The sequence below is a fragment of the Danio rerio genome, chromosome 5 (genome assembly GCF_049306965.1).
Source record: "Danio rerio strain Tuebingen ecotype United States chromosome 5, GRCz12tu, whole genome shotgun sequence".
NCBI lineage: Eukaryota > Metazoa > Chordata > Actinopteri > Cypriniformes > Danionidae > Danio > Danio rerio.
The window spans coordinates 66,508,086-66,525,664 of NC_133180.1; the positions used below are offsets into that span (position 1 = coordinate 66,508,086).

Sequence of the window (17,579 nt, forward strand, 5' to 3'; positions counted from 1 at the left end):
TGAATGAATCTGCATGCTGTTAGTGTTGCTCTGCAACTTCCGAAATGTTCATTCAGAGGCAGGAACTGGTAGACATGCAAAAACAGCTAAGTTTGACATTTGTAAACAGTCGCTACAACGGGTTCAAGCAGCTCTCACCCCCGCTCACACTCCTCAGCGCTACCTGTGTTGCCAACTATTTTCAATGAAAAGGTGTTAAGCTCTGCCCGAAAAGTTGCTTAATGTTGCTAGATTACGTCATATTACTGTTGTCATATTAGATTACATATATTACTGAAGTCATCACGTCCAACAATTTCTGTTGGTTAAACAGCCTCTGGTTGATGAAGAGGCATTTATATCTGTATTACACTTTATGTATGCATGTCATTTAACTAAATGTATTGCTGTTTGAATACAGTATATCATTATAGATGTTTTAACGGTCACTAAAATATCTTAGATTGTGAAAATAAAAAGAATAAACAGTCAAAGTAAATAGCTAATTATAAAACAAAAAAGATCTGTTTGACGGTACAAGGGAAATACCTCACACTCGCTGTGCCAAATCATTTGCTGTCAATACGCAGAGGAGTGATCTGCTCTCAGGCTGCAGGTGGGAGCGACTGCTGTACGAGGACTGGGCCACCTGGCGGGAGAGGGGCTAACAGCATTACCCTCAGCTTATGGAGAACAATAGGAACAGTAAAGTACAGACACATGAGAGTTGATAAAAATGTCAAGTAACACCAAAAAAAGTTGCTGGATTTGTTGCCAGTAGCTTTATAAATTTGTCACTAGAGGGGTCTGAAAAGTTTCTAGATATAGTGACAAAGTCGTTAAGTTGGCGACACTGAGCGCTACCAAGCTGACCAATCACAGAGCTTGAGCTACGCGTTATTGCAGCGTGTAATTACATTTTTTGAGAGGTGCACATCAGCTTAGCATCTTTGGTTGCTGGTTAAAGTCCCGGCTGGGCCAGTTGTCATTTCTGTTTGAAGTTTGTATGTTCTCCCTGTTTGGATGTTCTCCCTGTGTTCGCCTTTGCACAGTCCAAAGACGTGCAGTATAGGTAAACTGGATTGACCTAAAATGGTAGAGTATGAGTGCATGTGTGAATGCAAGAGTGTATGGGTGTTTTCCAGTAATGGGTTGTGCCTGGAAGGGCATCCACTGCGTAATATATATGCTGGAATAGTTGCCGATTCATTCCGCTGTGGTGACCCCTGATAAATAAGGGAGGAAGCCGGAAGGAAATTAGTATACAGTTAAAGTCAGAATTATTAGCCCCCCTTTGATATTTTTTTTTTAATTTATATATATATATATATATATATATATATATATATATATATATATATATATATATATATATATATATATATATATATATATATATATATATATATATATTTTTTTTTTTTTTTTTTTTTTTTTTTTTCCCCCAACCAACGTTTAACAGAGCAAATAAATTTTCACAGCATGTCTGATAATATTTTTTCTTCTGGAGAAAGTATTATTTGTTTTATTTCAGCTAAAACAAAAGCGGATTTTAATTTTTAAAAACCATTTAAGGTCAATATTACTAGCTCCTTTAAGCTATATTTTTTGATAGTCTACAGAACAAACCATCAGTATACAATAACTTGCCTAATTACCCTAACCTGCCTAGTTAACCTATTTAAGCTAGTTAAGCCTTTAAATGTCACTTTAAGCTGTATAGAAGTGTCTTGAAGCATATCTAGTTAATATTATTTACTGTCATCATGGCAAAGATAAAAGAAATTTGTTATTAGGAATGAGTTTTTAAAACTATTATGTTTAGAAATGTGTTAATCTCTCTGCTAAACAAAAATTGGGGGAAAAAATAAACAGGGGGGCTAATAATTCAGGGGGCTAATAATTCTGACTTCAACTGTATACACACACACAAACGCACTCGTACTTTTTATATGTAATGCACTCATACAGCTGTATTACGTAATAAAATGGTATTCTGTGAATGTGTAAAGTTAATGGAATTATCATCTGAAACGTCACAACCATTTTTTTTAAGGGATGAGGGATTTAATAAACTCAGAGTTATATTTTGATGTTATTACTGTAGTCTTTTGTGTGCTTAGTTATTATTTGCCAAAAATAAACCTGGATTTGAATCAGCTTCCTTTTCTGAAAGTCCCTGTGTGTCCATGACCATCTGTTTAGCTTTTTGCTTAGAGTGGAGGAAATGACAGCAGCTGGCAACACAAGCACAATAGGATTTTTCTGAACATGAATCGTATGAATTAAATAAATTCAGTGGGTGGATGCTGTTGACCTTTAAAGTTTACCTTGCATAAAAATGAGATGTCAGGCAAAGAATTGAGCCGGTTGGCTATGGGATGAAAAGCCTTTGCAGGGGCCTGTAATGAATTTTATTCCTTAGCGTAAGTGCCCGCAACTTCCATTTAAACAAGGCAGGCAGGCCAGTAATGCACTTTGAACGAAAATTATGATTATGCAGCTTCAGCTAAGGCTATCAGAGTAATTCTGAGCTAATAAGTCATTTGCTCAGTGGGGAGATATTAAAGAGAACCTAATTCAGATGTTATTTGCAAGTCGAGCATTTACGACCCTTTTCATCTGGTTCCTTCTCCCATGCTAAAACTTGAATAAAGAGACAGAATGTAAACATGAGATGAATCAGCACAATGTGTGATGCAGTCATGTGATGAGTAAAGCTTAAGTTAAAGAGAATGTATGTTTGTGTGTGCGTTACAAACTAAATAATAAAGTAAATCACTAAAAAGAGCAATGGGTAATTTTTTTTTATATTGTCACATGGTCACCACAGACGATCGAGACTTTCTCAGAACACATTAACAAAAACACACTTACAGAAACAGGATCATAGCACACAGGTATAACATAGAGTGTTGTGAAATTTTTTGTATTTATTTATTTTTTATGTTACAGCCTTATTCCAAAATGGATTATTCATTTATTTCCTCAAAATTCTACACACAATACTCCATAATGACAAAGTAAAAATGTAAAAAATAAAAAATAAAAAAAAGAAGATTTTTTGAAATTGTTGCAAATTTATTAAAAATAAAAAAAAAAATCGAAAAATCAGATGAACATCAGTATTTACAGCCTTTGCTGTTAAGCTCTAAATTGAGCTCAGGTACATTCTGTTTTCACTGATAATTCTTGAGACGTTTCAGCAGCTTAACTGGAGTTTACGTGTGGTAAATTCAGTTGATTGGACATGATTTCAAAAGGCCTGTCTACATAAGGTCCCTAGGTTAACAGTGCATGTCAAAGCACAAACCAAGAATGAAGACAAAGGAATTGTCTGTAGACCTCCGAGACAGGAATTCCCCTGCCTGGAATTTGCCAAAAGACATCTGAATGATGTCTGATGAAACTACAATTTAACTCTTTGGAATGAATGCCAGGCGTTACGTTTGGAGAAAACCAGCACTGCTTATCACCAGCCTTATATCATCTCTACAGTGAATCATGGTGGTGGCAGCATCATGAATGGCTCAGCCAGAGCCCAGATCTACATACTATTGAACATCTCTGAAAACGGCTGTACACCGTTGCTTCCCATTCAACCTAATGGAGCTTGAGAGGTACTGCAAAGAGAAATGGTCTAAAATTCTCAAAGACTGATGTACCAAGCTTGTGGCATCATTTTCAAATAGACTTGAAGCTGTAATTGCTCAATACTTTGTTGATGCACCTTTGGCAGCATAGGCTGTGAATACTTATGTACATGTCTAATGATGGCTTTCTTGACTAATAGTAACAGCTCCTTGGATCTCATTTTGACAGTTGACAGCAACAGATTCCAAATAAAATAGCACATTTGAAATGTATTTCGGACCTTTTATCTGCTCATTGTTATTGGGATAATGAGGAAATAACACACCTGGCCATGAAACAGCTTAGAAGCCAATTGTCCAATTACTTTTGGACCCTTAACCAGTGGGAGGCACATCTGCAAACTGTTGTAATTCCTACAGCGTTCACCTGATTTGGAATAAATACCCTCAAATTAAAGCTGACAGTCTGCAGTTAAAGCACATCTTGTTTGTTTCATTTAAAATCTATTGTGTTGGTATAGAGCCAAACATGTAAGAAGAACTGTGTCCATGTCCCCATATTTATGGACCTAATTATATATAGGACTTTGTCTATACAGTAGTCAACATTTAAAAATGGATCAAAACTTTTCATCAAATTCGTCCTAAAACTTTTCAACTACACCTTATTTTGTTCTTAGGACAATTTTGAAAAACTAAGTTGACAACTGTATATGCCACTAAGCAATGCATCATGGGAAGATGCAATTAGTAGGGGATACATGGATAACAATTGATCTGTATGGACCACAAACCCCTACCATGAGCCATTTCTAAACTTTCGCAAATGGCAAAAAAAAAAAGTGTATCTATATTCATGGAATTCCAAATAAGTGGTTTCAAAAATAAATTTAAAATCCCCAGAAAAGAGTACACAATAGAGCTTGACCTATTGCTATGGCAACTCCATGGCAAGAACCCCTTGACAATGTCAAATGACATGCATTTTACTTTGACAAAAGTTAGAAATGTCTCAAAACTGTTTTCTCAGACTTTTGCCAGAAAAAATACATTTTGTTTGTTAGGTGTTTGCTTTTTCCTGTACTTACTGTACTAAATGAAGAGACCGAAATATTGGTGATCATTAAAGCTTTGCTAAAGCATCAGCGCTGCAGGTGGCCTTAGCCTTTTGCACAGTGACCTTGAATGTGATTTTGTGAACCAAATTTTCAGTTTCATCATGGGCCAAAAAAACGACCGGTGTCGCACCTGGTTTGGACTTTAAAGCAGTTTAGCAAAGCTAAAAGAAAAGAAGCTTCGCCAAATAAAGCGTTGAGTCATTTTGTTTGGAATACATTATTTTTCAACCCTGACGACCTGAAAGGGCACTCTAGAAATATAAAACCTTCCAGTGATGTTGATTGAATAGCAGTTCAAACAAGATTGCAGATTTCTCATTCATGCTCGCACGCTTTCATTTCTGCTATTTTAAATGGTCTTTTTTCAAAGCAGAAGAGCTCTATGGAAAGCATCTCCTCAAATATGCTGTTTTGATTGAGGCATGAGAGAGAGAAAGAGAGGGAGAGAGAGATCCGTATTTTTTTGCTTTACTCCTCTGGGCCACGAGGGAAATAATTTACAGTTAGTTGTGCAACATCCCTGCAGCAATTCTATCCAAAATAATGAATTGATTTTTCTTGGAAAGCAATTGTGAAGCCAATGTGCTCTTTAATTGGCTTCAGCTTTTGAGATGTAATTGAAAGCATAGATTTATTTGCATGTGTCATCTAACAGGGAAACTTTTAAATTGGTAGGCTCAGGAAAAGAGTATTTTAAAAGTTAATCCATTACAGTGGAGTACTATAACAGGCATAGCCCAGGAGATTTTATTCAAAGTGAACCGAGAGCCTCAATCTCATTTGAAGTTTGTCACAAAAGACACAACATTTGCTTAATTTTCTCCCAGCTTCATGCATTCTTCTCTTTTAATTTCTGATTGTCCATTTTCTGATTTAAATGCTTCATCTATTGAAATATTCCTGCGTTCAATGGTATATCTTGTGGAAATATTGAAGATGCTCTTGCTATTTATTTCATAGTTAGTCATTAAGCTCATTTATTCTCATTCTTGTCCTTGACAACAGCACACAAGACACAATTAACTGAAAAATGAAGGTCGCGACACTGTTACAGTGGTTTCACTTGTCTATGTATTGATTTATGCACTGCAAAAAGGCTTTTCTTATTTTTCTTTGTCTCTTTCTAGTTCATATATCTAAAATCATTTTTTAGGCGACTAAAAATATTGTTTTGTTTTCAGAATTAAGTGAAGTTTCATTTTAAACTAATTTTGAGAGGAGCACATGCTCAGTAATGACTCTGCTGGCCTACATTAGCTAATCATGATCCTCCAATCAAAGGATCCCAAGTCACCATATACATGACTATATATATATATATATAGGAACGATGGCCTAGTGACTGGCACTATTGCCTAAAAACAAGAATACCAATGGCGTTGGGTTCCCACTGGACCATCTGGCATTTCTGTGTGGAGTTTGCATGTTTTCCCCGTTTCCGCGTGGGTTTCCCCTTGATTCCCTGGTTTTCTCCCACCATCCAAAAAATGCTCTATATTGTAGATAAAATAAACCTAAATCTTTTTTTCTAATGTCTTACTCTTAAGAAGTTCACCTTGGCCTCAGCAGCGGGGAAGTTTGAGATTTACCTGAGCTCAATTTCCCCTCATCCTGTGGAATGGGGGGAGCCCTGAGCTTGAGGATCCCAGCATACCAAACAAGCTATGTTTAAATCATGAGTTAAGTGTGAACTCTTGTGTTAAATGTGAATAAGCCAAAATTCAATTAGTTTTTTTTTTCTTAAAACAAGTAGGTAAGTAAAATTATCTTATATCAAAACAAAAGCAAGAATAGTTTTCTCACCCCACTGGAAAATTATTTAGCTTGTAAAAAAAAAAAAAAAAAAAACATTATTTAAAAAATATATATATTTTCTATTTGTCCATTGAATGCCTATTGATTTTATATTTTGTTTAAAGGCTCTAAATAAATGCCGTTACTAACTACAATACTTTTTTTCAGTAACGAGTAACTAACAATAAAATGTGCTACATTATATATAACTATGTGTTACTATAGTTGAGAATGCTAAAGCGGTTTTCATGCAAGCAGAGGCTTTCTCAGCCATAGGACCTCTCTTCATATGGGGTGTTTGGGGCTGGGGTGGGACACATAATCAACCAGTGATGATGTCGGTGAACGTGGCGTAACTAAGAACGTGATGATTGGCTTAGAGCACATTTCCATTGTTTGCCAATCAGAGGCAGAGTAGGGCAGATTTTCACACAAGCACATGCAAAGTCAGTCTCACACACCAATGACCAAGTTCAAAGGTCGCTTTTGCAAACTTGAAATATAAGCACTGCTTTTACTTTGTTGAGGTAAAAGGCAGGAATTTTTTATGTATTGTGCAGCTTATGCCCAGCAAACAAAAAAAGTGTCTCTCTGGGTTAGTGACAAGTAATTTTTATCTAATGAAACACATAACGTCATGACATGCCACCACAAAATTAGTGGCTACACAGGTGATAACATGAGCTCTGCTACCAAATGAGGAGACGAAGCCACGACGTCAAAGCAAATAAAACCTAATATTCTTCCCCTCAGACACTAATAACTAAACAATTGATCAAAATAATATTTTCATGATCACCAGGGCTCCAGTGGCTGCAGATCACTGATAAACACAAAGATCACTTAGAACTATAAACCCGCCATTACATGGACTACAAGTTCCAGTCATGCACCTCTCACATGCACCTGTTCCAGATTCCGCTGATTGCATTCACTCATAGCCGGAGATTATGGACTGATTACAAGGACTATATACACAAACACGCACACTTCATTGCTGAGTCTTGTAAACAGTCTTGTTAACATTAGGACGTGTTTTTCTTGCCTTGCTTTGCTGTGTTTTTGACCCTCGCCTTGTTTTTTGTTTATTTATGATCTCTGCTGCATCTAGATATATAGTCGAGGACATGCTGCCGTTGTCTCTCACATTATCCAACAACAGCAACATTAAAATATTGTAGATTATTGTACAATGTTTACATTTATTTTGTAGTCATTTGACAATTTAGATTTTTTTAAGTAACACAAAAGTTACTTTCCTTTTTCCTTGTAATTATGTAACTCAGTTACTATTTGTGAAAAGTAACTATCAATTAGAACTAATTACTCTTTTAAAGGAACACTGGATTTAAGTAAGAAAAGCATTTCCCCATGTTTTCATGCACTAACTTTAATTGTTACCACAAAATGATTACAGTATTTCTCATTGCACAAAATGTGTTTATTTGATAACTTAGACGTTTAATTGGCACTAAGTTCTTTAAAATATTTGAAAATATTTGTCAAATAAAATATATGTCATCATAAGGCTGTAAGATAAATAAATTTTACGTCATAAGTAATCTGAATACGACTTGATTTGTTTTTGGTTCAAAGCAAGTAATCCATGACAGCTGTGTTTAAAAAAAAAACCCAATAATGTTCTTATAATTAATTGTCACACTTAAACTGAATCTCAGTGCATTTTATATTGCATTGGTTGTGTGGTTTAACCCCATTTGAACTCTTCCCAGCATTCAGCGAAACATGAATAATGAATGTGTTTGCATTGTTTGACTGTTTGCAAGTTTAATCCACGTTGTTATTGTTGATGGTGGAGTCACAAGTAGTAACTTCAGTTGTGTTGTGATGTCAGGACGATTTTGCCCCTCTTTTCAACAAATCATTGTCTGTTGTAACTCTTTTTGTGATTCATGCACCAAGCACTGACGTCTCTTTGTGTCATTTTAATGAATCTTGTATGTGTACTTGTTTTGTCTTGAAAATGTTTGTGATGAATAATCTAGGATCAGAGACCTAAAGAGGTTTTCAGGCATCAAACAAGGAATCATAAAGCTTTGAGTTCAGTTTTTTGTAATAAATCAGATTTAATTAGATTTTTATGGTGCCAAAAATAACAGCTACCTCGTTTACCATGATTTACAAAAAAACACTCACTAACTTGTCATTATAAAAAATTATACATGCATATTTTCAGGTAAATTTAGAACAAGAATAATTTGATTACATAACGAAAAATAACTTTAAGGGTCACAGTGAAGCTTCAAAATATGCTCTCACTTTATATTAAGTGGCCATAACTACTATGGACTTACATCACAATGTAAATACAATGTACTTGCCTAGTTTATTATGTATTGCAGAACACTTCAGATTCTATTGAGGTGGGATATAGTTAAGATTAGGGACAGGTTTGTTGGTGTGTGGGTAAGTTTTAGGGTTGGTTAAAGTGTAAGGGATAGTCAAAAGTGTAATTCTAAATGTAATTAAACCAATTAACTACATGCAAGTGTTTAATCAAACAAAATACTAATTAGTAGTTATTTGTTGTAAAGTAGTTTAATTTAAAGTCTTTATACTTTGTCACTATCCTGATTTTACCTTTTTGTCAGCAAGATTTCAATTTAAGTTATGATCAAATTGTAGGATATGCTATCATTTTTTTATATATATTCTAATAAGTATGAATTAGAACAAGTGTTTTTTTTTTATAATGTTTTTACATAATTTATCTTGAATGACAGTGGGATTTATTTCACTAATAGTTTGACATTTTATTTCACAGAATTTATTCAGAACAGTAAAGCAGCACATTATTTCTATTAAATATGTTTCTATGAATATAATTTAGAAAATTATTAAATCATGCAATGCATCAATTATCAAAAATAAAGTTTTTTAAGAGGGGTGGGGGGAATCTGAAGCAATATGTGACCATATGTTGCTCATGTGTAGTTTTGGGAAAGTCAAAATCACCATTCGAATATAAATAAAAATAAATAAAAAAAATTATGTCTGTAAAATTGTTGAAAACTATTTAAATGTGTTGAATTTAAACAAACAAATTAGTGTAGTTTTGGGAAAGTCAAAATCACCATTCGAATATTAAATAAACATTATCTTCCAAGCAGAAATTTTGTAACTTTTTTAAAATTTATTTATTTTTAGCTCATCTTTGATCATAATAGCTCTGTAAATATAGAAACGTATACACCATAAAACCACACAGCAGTTCAATTCATCAACAAGAAAGTATTAAAAAAGCACAAATACAAGTGTATAAATAGAATAAAATATTAAATACACAAATGCATAAAATAAATAAATAAACAGTAGAAAAAAGTTATATATAAAAAGAAAAAATAATAATTAATAATTATTATATGTGTATGCCGTAAATATATTAAAACTTGTAATTTTATTATTATTATTATTATTATTATTATTATTATTATAAATTTGCATTGCCAATAACTTTTTTTGTTCAACTTTTAAGCCTTACTCAATCAACTAAAGTCATGTTATAGGTCAACACCGTTAAGTCATTCACTGAAAAATTCTGCGCTCACTGCCCGTAATGTCAACTTACATTATAGTCACTATCCTCAGCACATTCTTATTTTTGATTCTGTATAAAGTGTCCAAGAAAAACAGCGAAAATGCACCTCATTAAGTTTCAAATTATATTAACGTAAATTACATTAACGAGTGCACAGCAAGTGCACTGTTGTGTTCAATTGCTCTTGCTTGTTTATTAATGCATGTGACAGCGGTGACGTAATTGTGACAGTGGAGTGTCGCTTTTTAATTCATACTTGTAATCAGGTCATGTCCATGGTGAAACTGCATTTTGTGTTTGTAAAGTACACCCATCGTAAATTTATCTGTCATATACAAATAGACAAAGAAAATGTCATATCTGTGTCTGTTCTAATCACCGAGTTTGGAATTGTACCCTCGGAAAATTACGTGTACATAACGTTTTCCATAATGTTTTTATAATTACAGAAGCGTGAATTTTATTAATTCACGAAATATTTATGACAGCGATTTTATTTCCATCTATCTCGCCTCTTAAATGATGTGAAAATCCCAAATATTCACACTTTTATCTGGTTTTGCGATCCAGGCTCCCAAATGTTCTTCATTTATACATTTAAGATTTCTTGATACACTAAAAAAATTATGTCTGTAAAATTGTTGAAAACTATTTAAATGTGTTGAATTTAAACAAACAAATTAAACATAGTAATGTTTAACTTAATTTGTTTGTTTAACTTCAGCCCAAACAAATTGTTTACAACTAATGAACTTAAAAAAATTAAGTAAAACCAAGGAATCATCTTTGAATATTTTTTTTCAGTTTACGTTTTTAAAACCACTGTGGACTTTCTATTGCTTGAACATTTTCATCCAAGATAGAGAAGCTTGTGGCTTTAGAATCTAACAGAGGAACCATTTTTACACTTTATTAGCCAGTCTAGCACTAACTCCAGGGCTTTTCCTGAACATTCAGATTTTTATGCAGCGGTGAACTTCTGCTAACCTCCTGACTCATGCTCTCTCTTTTATCCTCTCCCGTTTTTTTCTTCCATATCCAGGACACAGAGATCATCAACACGGCGGTTCTCACTGGCCGAACTGTGGCCATCCCTGTCAAGGTGGTTTCTATTGAGTTAAATGGAGCAGTCACCGATGTTTCATCCTCTGTGCAGTGCAAGTCATTCAACGAGGACATCGTCAAGGTACGTCACATCCACACTGAGAGCTTTAGCAATGTAGGACTTCCTCTGCTATTCTTCTAATCAATCGCAGACAACTTAAGAGACCATAAAACGGCCATCAAAACCTCATTTAAGCGATGTTTATATATGCTCCTGTGGCCAGTGCTTCCCCTCGAGGGATCGATGCCTTTTCAGTGTCTGACAGTACATCGGAAGTGTTGAGCGCTCTGAAGAACAGCGTCTCATACTGAACTGAAGCAGAGGCCACAAACTTGACCTGCGTTTGATGCTTTTGAATGAAGAGTTTCATGGAAATCTTTTGTTTTATGAACTGTAATGATGTATCTTGAGGATTAGCTGCAAATAGAGTCAGGGTGATTCAATGAAAATGGAAATGTATTAATCATTTACTCAATCCAAAGAGCTTTTTATGCTTATGTGCTGTTTTTGTTTGGTATTTCGTTCCTGTGGAAATAGCCAGAAAGAATAGTATGAGTCAACATTTTTATATTTAAAAATGATCATATTTTTATTTTATTTCAAAAATGATTTGAATATTAAATATCATCTTCCAAGAAAAAACAATATTTTAGATTTGTTTATTTGGTTTACCTTGGAACAGACAGAAAATAATAGCTCTGTAAATACAATATTACTACACTGTAAAACTCAATTAGTTAAGGTAACTCAAACCATTTAAGTTCAAAAACTAATCCTAAAGAGTACTGTAAACTTAATCGATTTGAGTAAACAAAATAATTTGAGCATAATAAAACCACATAAATGAAGAAAACTCAAACCAACTGAGTACTGTAAAACCCAATAAGTTAAGGCAACTCAAACCGTTTGAGGAAACCGATTGCTACCAACAATTTTAGTTAAACCTAATCTATATGAGTACTGTGAACTTGTTGACAAGACAACTCCATTGAGGTTGAAGTAATGAGGTATTTAATTAACTCATCACCTTCAACACGGAGTTAAGCTCTTTTCCAATGAGTAGAAATAACTACAGTCATTTCATTAGATAAAGTTGACTGTTGGGTTTTACAGTGTAAAATAGAAGTGAATACACACACAAACAATATGAAACCACACACTAGTTAATTTCACCAAACAAGAAAAGTATCAAGAAAAGCACAAATAAATAATAAATAAGTATAAAAATATTAAGGTAAAATATTAAATTTATCCATGAATCATAACATAAAATAAATTGTAAAATAAACAATCGTAAATGTATATGATTGAAGGGTGAATCAATGAAAATAAGTGGAAATTAACTTATTTATTCACTCCAAAGGATTTTCATACTTATGTGCTGTTTTTGTTTGGTCTTTTTTCTGTGAAAGATAGTCTTTTTAATAGCTTTTAATGCAGCTTTTTTCACTAGATTATTAAATCATTTAGATTTGAGATGTAACGATGAAGACAACTCATGATTTGATACACATTACTGATCTCACGATACCATTTTTTACTTTTCTTTCTTTTTCAAATGCTGCACATTTCTTTTATAAAAATGTTTTTTATTATTAAAAACAAAAATTCAATAATGCAAATTCTAAATTAAATATTAAAATATTAAAATTAAATATGTTTTTCTAATTTAATTAAATCATAAGACTTTGTCTTTGGTTTTCTTAGGTTGGAGTTTTTCTCCCATGTTTTTTGGCGCAGACTGAGTTTTCTCATTCACAATGTCTGCTGCTGTTTTTAAAAAATTAAAAAAATTATGTTTGTGTGTGTGTGTGTGTGTGTGTGTGTGTGTGTGTGTGTGTGTGTGTGTGTGTGTGTGTGTGTGTGTGTGTGTGTGTGTGTGTGTGTGTGTGTGTGTGCGTGTGTGTGCGTGTGTGTGCGTGTGTGTGCGTGTGCGTGCGTGTGCGTGTGTGTGTGTCAAAATTATAAGCCTTCCTGTGAAGTTTTTTTTTTTTTTTTTTTCCAACACAATAGTTTGTATAAATATTTTCTAATAGCTAATTTATTTGGCTATCACAATAATGACAGTATCTAATATTTGCCTATTATTTTGTGAGATATTAGGATTCAACTTAAAGGGCAATTCAATTGTCCAAAGTCATTGGACAGTAGTGTTTTTTTTTCTGTAGCCAATGTAAAAAAATAATAATAGTATATATTTTTTTTCTTTAAAAGGGCTAATAATATTGACCATAAAATAACTTTAAAAATGTTTGAAACTTACAATTTTCCTTCTCCAGAAGAAAAAAAAATGTAAAAATTGTCTTGCTCTGGTAAACATAATTTAGGAACATCTGAAAAAGAATAAAATCTTCACAGGAGGGCTAGAAAAAAAAAAATTTCAAATTTATTAAGTGTTCAAATCCCAACCAACTTCAATCATAATCAATTTTAAACAATTCACGGTAAATCCTGATTATTAATCATGATGTCAGGGTACAGGGTGAGGTAAAGGAAACGAATACTCAAATGCAACAGAATGGGTTTTTAATTAATAATAAAATAAAACAAAGGGTAACAAAAACAACCCAAAGGGGAAAAAAATAACTAAAAGACAAAACATAAACTTGACTTGGCTGGCAGGACAGGACAGGAAGGATCAAGAAAAGGCAATACAATGAAGAGCTACATATGACGTGCAGTATATGATGAACTGTGAGATTACCGCAGACAAGAGGGAGCTATAAAGGAGGAATAGCTAATCAACAGTGTCTGGACTGGACTCCATCAAAACAAGAATTAACAAGACCGAAGTGGCAGGATCCTGACACATGACTCTAATTCAGGGCAAAAAGTAATCTAAAAAGTTTCTTATAAAGGATGAAGAACCATTTACAGTATAAGTGCACTAGTTGTGTAATGAAAACCTATATGATAGCTGTCAAGAAGAGACCCAAATTTAAATCTTTATTCATATACAATGAATGAGCTATTTAAAGCTATTTAGGGGGGTGTAGCTTACTGGTTCTCAATCATAAAACTCAAAGCTTACTGTATATATTTGATTTAATGCATTTCCCCCTCTTCTCTATTTGTACAAGAAGCAGTTGGTCCCACCTGAGGGTTTGCAAATATAGGCCAAAAACATTTAGCAGCGTCCTTTGCTCAAGGAAACAATAATTTCGTCAGTCTCCTCCATCTGCTCGATGGCACGACAGCATTCAGAAGTAGAAATCCAATTCGACTATAAACCACGACCAAAAATATGGAGAAATAATAAATGCACCTCGCAGTGTCGTCTGTCCGCCAAGATTGAGATCCATAAGTCATCCGAGGCGGGCCGTGAGGGCATTCGTTGTTTATCCGTTTTAAGATTCAGAATAGCTGTGTGTGCCACGGTGCTTTGGCCGAGCATTAGCTCTGGTGTTATTGAGTGGGTTTTTCTCGGCCGCCTGGGCCATTGAACTTTGGAGGCTAATTCAAGATGAGCCCTTCAAGCTGAGACAACATGAGTCCTGACAGTTCAATAAAACGCTCTGTGCAGTGACGAAAAAAAGCGTCATGCAGAAGGCAAAGGTTACAGGGTGCAATAAGATCTTTTCTGGCTGATCTTATTCAAAAAGCACAGGTTTTCATTGTAAACTTTGCTTTATTCGCCTAGAGCTGATGCTTTTACTTCTGGGTAGGGATGCCGGAACAGATGGGTACATGCATTCCTTTGAGAATGACATTATATGGCGCTTGCATGGAAATGACTTTTAATATCATGCTCGCCGCAGGTTCTATATATGCAGGCTCCTAATAAAGCGCTCGCATAAGAGCAGCGAGGTGTATCTTTGGATATTTGTGCACATGTTTGGAGGGTATGTTTATTTGTGTGTGTGTTCGTGAGAGAGTAATGAATGTCTATATTGTTCTGTGTATAATGTGGGAGTGCTGAATGATGAGACCCTGTGGGGCTTTTTTGTGTTTGAGAGCAGGAAGCTGTGAACAGTCTGTCCCATCTGATCTCAAAGCTCTGATAGGCACATTGGCCATCTGAGAACACACGTTTCCATTCCATTCCGCCGCTCAGCCGGACTGCACACATTCCCAACACAATAAACATACAAATTTAGACATGAATCACCACGTATGGAAGACTCTGAAGCCTTAATTAGATGAGTCATATACCTTGATTCCGGTATACGTGCAGTCAGTGACTGAATAATGTGAGCGCTATATAATAACAGTAGATGTTATTGTATTATCTTCTGCCTTTAAATATATTATAATTGATAGTTCCACTGCCGGATGCGTCCTTGTTATAAATTCTGACTGAGGCAGATCATTTAACTGTACCTTTAATTGTTTATGAATAATAGAAACTAAGAATTAATTGGAAATTGTACATTTAGACATCACAGCATTTTGAGATTGGCTAAATATTACATTTAATAGTGTTATTTAAGTATCTCTGATTTATTTTGATGCAAATTCATATGGAAATTAAATGTAATTAATTATAACATAATTTTACTTTGAGATGCTTTTAAAACTCTGTTTGATACAGATAAATTGATCATTTACACGCACACACAACTTGTAAATACATATAATATTATAAATATTATATAATAGAATTATATAAAATATAATGTCAATTGTCCAATTACTTTTGGTCCCTTAACAAGTTGGAGGCACATTTGCAAACTTTAGGAATTCCTACACCTTATTTGGATGTAAATACTCTCAAATTAAAGCTAACAGTCTGCATTTAAAGCACATTGTTCGTTTCATTTAAATATACACAAGTAACTGAAAAACTACACATATACACATACACAGTGATTGTGTAAAGTTCATAGTTTTTCAAATTTAAGTTCATTATTTCCCTCATTTATGTACACACAGCACCCCATATTGACTGAAAAACACAGAATTGTTGATTTTTTACCAGATTTATTAAAACAAGAAAACTAAAATATCACATGGTCCTAGGTATTTAGACCCTTTGCTCACTATTTAGTAGAAGCACACTATTGTTCTAATACAGCCATGAGTCTTTTTAAGGAAAATGCAACAAGTTTTTTTATTTTTACATCTGGATTTGGGGATCCTCTGCCGTTCCATCTTGCAGATCCTCTCCAATTCTGTCTGTTTGGATGGTAAACTGTGTTTAACTCAGGGCTCTGGCTGGGCTGATTCAAGAAGAAGATTTTAGCTGTGTGCTTAGGGTCATTGTTGGAAGGTAAACCTTCGGCCCAGTCTGAGTAACAAAGCATATTTTAAAGAACATAGACACTGTAGTTTATTTTTAAAACTGTCAACCTAATCTAGCATCACAAACTAGTTTGCATACAAGCAGAGCGAATGTTAAGTAAGCACAAGCAATCTACTAACAACAGAGATGCAAAAAAAGTTAATAAATGCCTTTATCTGTAAATTCTAAATCTGTAATAATGACAGATGTAAAAATAAATAAATTAATAAATAAATACATTTAAAAAATTATAATAATAATAAAAAATTAAATTGTATATTGTGCCCAATTAAGCTCCATTTTTCCACTTTCATGGTGTCTACATTCCCAAAATAGCTCCTTCCCAATATGGCCCCTTGTACATTTTTGCTTAAATGCAAAGTATGTACAGTTAAAGTCAAAATTATTAGCCCTCCTGTATATTTTTTTTTTAATTTTTCCAAAATAATGTTTAACAGAACCAGGATTTTTTTTTTTTTTACAGTATTTCTTATGATATTTTTCTTCTGGAGAAAGTCATATATGTTTTATTTTGGCTAGAATAAAAGCAGTTTTTAAATTTCTTAAAGAACATTTAAGAGGTCAATATTAGCCCACTTTTTATAGATTGTTTACAGAACAAACCATCATTGCACAATGAATTGCCTAATTATCTTAACCTGCCTTACTAACTTAATTAATCTAGTTAAGCCTTTAAATCTCACTTAAAGCTGATTACCAATATCTTGAAAAATGTCTAGTAAAATGTTATGTGCTGTTATCATGGCAAAGATAAAATGAGACATGCGTTAATAAAACTTATGTTTAGAGCTGTTTAAAAATCTTATTTTCATTAAACAGAAATTGGAGGGAAATATATATATATATATATATATATATATATATATATATATATATATATATATATATATATATATATATATATATATATAATAAGTAATTCTGACTTCAACTGTAAGTTGTTGTTTTTTTACATTCAGATATTCAAAAACCACTAAAACAATGTTATTTAATTTCGTGCTGCGTTGTGCTCGTCTTTAATCAGCAATTAAATTTTTATTTCAATGCTCTCACTCTGCTTCGCAAATCCACCAGAGGCCGCTGTTGACTGACTGAATGACTGACCGATCGACCCTCCACCTTCCCTAAACCCAACCAAAAGTTGTTGTTTTTTTTTACAAGCACAGATTGACCCGCCCACCCACTTCCC

The 17,579-nt window shown here is 33.7% G+C and overlaps 1 protein-coding gene across 9 annotated transcripts in view; it reads left to right on the forward strand.

Moving 5' to 3' along the window:
- tmem132e (transmembrane protein 132E) overlaps positions 1 to 17,579 on the forward strand; it is a 1,112,950-nt gene that overhangs the window by 1,044,158 nt on the left and 51,213 nt on the right. For all 9 annotated transcript variants that reach the window (XM_073950677.1, XM_073950678.1, XM_073950680.1 and 6 more), the window contains one exon: positions 11,086 to 11,229. In XM_073950677.1, coding sequence (XP_073806778.1) covers positions 11,086 to 11,229 — 144 coding nt within the window. The remainder of the gene's footprint in view (positions 1 to 11,085; positions 11,230 to 17,579) is intronic.